This window comes from Erigeron canadensis, chromosome 6, assembly GCF_010389155.1.
Source record: "Erigeron canadensis isolate Cc75 chromosome 6, C_canadensis_v1, whole genome shotgun sequence".
NCBI lineage: Eukaryota > Viridiplantae > Streptophyta > Magnoliopsida > Asterales > Asteraceae > Erigeron > Erigeron canadensis.
In genome coordinates this window covers 27,159,026-27,162,150 of record NC_057766.1, presented here as the reverse complement: position 1 = coordinate 27,162,150, position 3,125 = coordinate 27,159,026, and the positions used below count along the sequence as shown (strand labels likewise).

Below are 3,125 nucleotides of genomic sequence, written 5' to 3'. Positions count from 1 at the left end.
TTACGTGATATGTTAATAAGCGAGGGCATAATGGATATTTCCCCCTGTAACTTTAAACAAGGGCTATAATTTTTAATATGTAGCATAGATATTATAGGGATATTAGGTATAAATATTTAAAATTAATTAATAAAGGAGATAGATAGTCTGGATAAATATAGGTGCAAAATATTTTAGGGATATATTTGGTAGATTTGGTGTGCGAGTTAGGAATATGTTAAAAATTAAGGTTATTTTGGGTATTTTAAAGGTAGAAAGTTGAAAATAGAGGAAAGTAGTTTGTTTATTAATATAATATAGATATGAGTAAACATCTAGTTATATGCTATGTAACCAAATCATTTAGATAATTGCTATAAATGAGATAATGTAGTTAATTAATAATCTAGGGATACATAGTTGTAAAATAATTAGTTATTATGTTCGCAGATTGAGTTAAGTGCTAGGTGTGTTGATTGAGCATGGACACTTTTGGTACTATTAGTTGGACCCAAATTTTGAGATTATCTTTGTGAAAAATAGCAAATATAGTTTTAAAACAATAATTTGTATAGTCTAAGTCACCGTAATTAATTTTTGATGTTTCGATACGTAGATTATGTTTTATCAAATTGGTTTTTTGTCAAGTAATTGAATACTTTCTAATGGTTTAGGTATCCATGACTTTATCAAGACTAAAAAACAAGAAACGACCTAAGATTTTGATTTACGAGTCATGTTATAAACCAAATAGCATGTAGGGAACTAGCTAGGGGTGTTCATCGGTTTGGTTTTCGGTTCGAGTTTTTTGTTTTTTAATGTTTATTTTTCAAAACCAAAACCTTTTTTTTTTTTAATAGAATAACCAAACTTATTTTGAAATAGAAAAACCAATCCGAAAATCAAACTAAAATTTGGTTCGGTTCAAATTAATACATAATATGAAAACCACAAATACAACTTTTTTTTGTCAAAGTATGTTTATCTAATCTTTTCAAATCTTTGTAAAAGATGAATATAATAAATAAATAGACATCAACGGTAAAAGGTAAACTAAAAAAAAAAATAAATATATTTTGATATATATAATAATAATAACAATATAAGTTATTTGATTTTTTAATTTAATCAAATTCATTATCATACATACATAATTAAACCAATAGCTGAATATATAATTCGGTTTTGGTTATAAAGCAAACCAAAAACCAAATTCAGTTAAACCAAAATCGGCTTCACTTAACGTGTATAAAAAAATTGTATGTTTTCATGTCAAAAGTTCATCCCTGAATTTTATGATAAGTGTACAACAATTTAATGAAACTTAACGAAAGTCTTACGAGTTACGTTTAGCAAACCTAATTAAAAATAAGGAATTATTTAAGTTGTACCCTTAAAAAGTTAAAAAGAAAAATACAAAGGAAAGGAAAAGAGAGGCCGGGCCGGGCGGGTCTTGAGGCATACCTATAAATATAGTAACAAATTAAGTAATCGACAAGCAAAATAGCAGATACCCCTTCCAAAAACAAAAAAACAAACAAACTCCTTACGTTTTTGATAGATCGATCGAGAACGGAGATGGATCCTTCTTTGGTAACCGAGAGGGGACTTCTTTGCGACCGAGTACGTTTAATTCTTTGTTTTTTTTTTATTCTTCTATTTATATTGATTATCCGAAATCCTTCTGATGATTTTCAATTATATTTATGTTTTTTTTTTCCCTAGATGATTGAACAAGTTGAAGAAAAAGAGCAATATCCATGGATTGCAGTACCTGATGACTTGATGGAGAAAATTGCATCACGTGTTGCTGAGTTGAGCGAAGAAGAAAAAGCAGATCCTAAGGTTTTGTTCTTTCAATTCTTATCTATAATAACAGTATAATATATATACACATAAAAGTGCTAGAATCGTATCTTGTGGTGTTGTGTATTAAGCATATATAGTAAGTCGTCATAATCTTGAAATTTAATTTGCATGGAGAAGTCGTATATGTGAATCAACAGTTAAAACCAATTAGAGTACGTGTAGCTAGCTGCTTATTGTGCGGTTCTGTTTTAGCTTTCAATGATGAGCCCATCAAGTATAGCAGTCATATAAGGACGATTGCACAAATTTTTCATTGTTACTTCAGTCTCGAGCTTTATAACTATGAAACATGACAAATTAGTTCTTCTCTAAATGCACATTACCTACAAGATCATTTTTTTTTTTTTTTAATTATTTAATTACTTGCATTGCATATGAATGCAACTTCCCTTTAAGACTTCCATTTGCCCCCCCGTTATTCAAAATAACTAAATCAACTTCCAAAATCATATTATTCTATTTATATATTACAGAGTCATCCGTTAGAAGCAGGGCCCAGATACCAAACGAAGGAAAGTAAAGGAAACGAAAATCTAGTTACAAACGAAACGACGTCGGGCAGCCCATGGTCAGAAGAAAACTCCAGCAAATTCATCTTGAGGAAGAACGGCTACATAATTAAAGACAAGCTGGTAATCCCACCAAATCCATTACCGGAAACATTTCTGTTTTCTGGTGAAACAATGAGCAGAATTGTGCTGAGGAAATTGGGCTATACATTCACCGATGAAATCACACCAGAAGAAACTGATATACATGAGGATAACAACTTTGTATAGAGATTTTCGATTGAAACTGCAGTTGTTGACCTCGATAGACCAGCATCAAGATACAACAAAGTTAAATGAGACATGTCGCGACTGTCGTAATGATACACAATTCATGCGTGTGTCGTATTTTTTCCTACAACGTGTTAAACTTTTGCAGCTTTGAGCAATCCTACGTCATCTTCAACGTTTAAACTCACCAAACACGATACCATCTATCCTATCGATATGAACTGAGTGTCATGTTCCATTGAAGTTTTGTTTGTTATGCGCGCAAAGCATAACTACCAAGTAACTATTTCATTGAGCACATGCCATTGGTTTATAAATAACCAAAGTAACAACACAAAAAATGTCTTTCTGTAGTACATTGCATTCACATTTTTACATCACAGTCTTGCATTCAATGTTAACGTCGCCTGATGGTACTATACTTTTGTAAATCACTAGAATAAGGCCATCCGCATCAGTTAGAGGTTATCCTTCCCATCTTTCTCACAAATAGCCTAA

At 31.1% G+C, this 3,125-nt stretch overlaps 1 protein-coding gene across 1 annotated transcript; it reads left to right on the top strand.

Annotated features, from left to right (window-relative positions):
* The first annotated feature begins 1,557 nt into the window (after positions 1 to 1,557).
* Positions 1,558 to 2,657, top strand: LOC122604598. The gene is made up of 3 exons (XM_043777478.1): positions 1,558 to 1,602; positions 1,705 to 1,824; positions 2,322 to 2,657. Exons 1-3 carry the CDS (start codon positions 1,558 to 1,560, stop codon positions 2,625 to 2,627), a joined length of 471 nt encoding a protein of 156 aa, XP_043633413.1. The 3' UTR covers positions 2,628 to 2,657.
* The last annotated feature ends 468 nt before the right edge of the window (positions 2,658 to 3,125 follow it).

Bases quoted from the DNA above. Each gene is read 5' to 3' on its own strand.
- LOC122604598 (XM_043777478.1), top strand. From the start codon at position 1,558: ATGGATCCTTCTTTGGTAACCGAGAGGGGACTTCTTTGCGACCGA. The intron at 1,603-1,704 runs GTACGTTTAATT...TTTTTTCCCTAG, and splicing joins GGGGACTTCTTTGCGACCGA to ATGATTGAACAAGTTGAAGA. The intron at 1,825-2,321 runs GTTTTGTTCTTT...TATATATTACAG, and splicing joins AAGAAAAAGCAGATCCTAAG to AGTCATCCGTTAGAAGCAGG.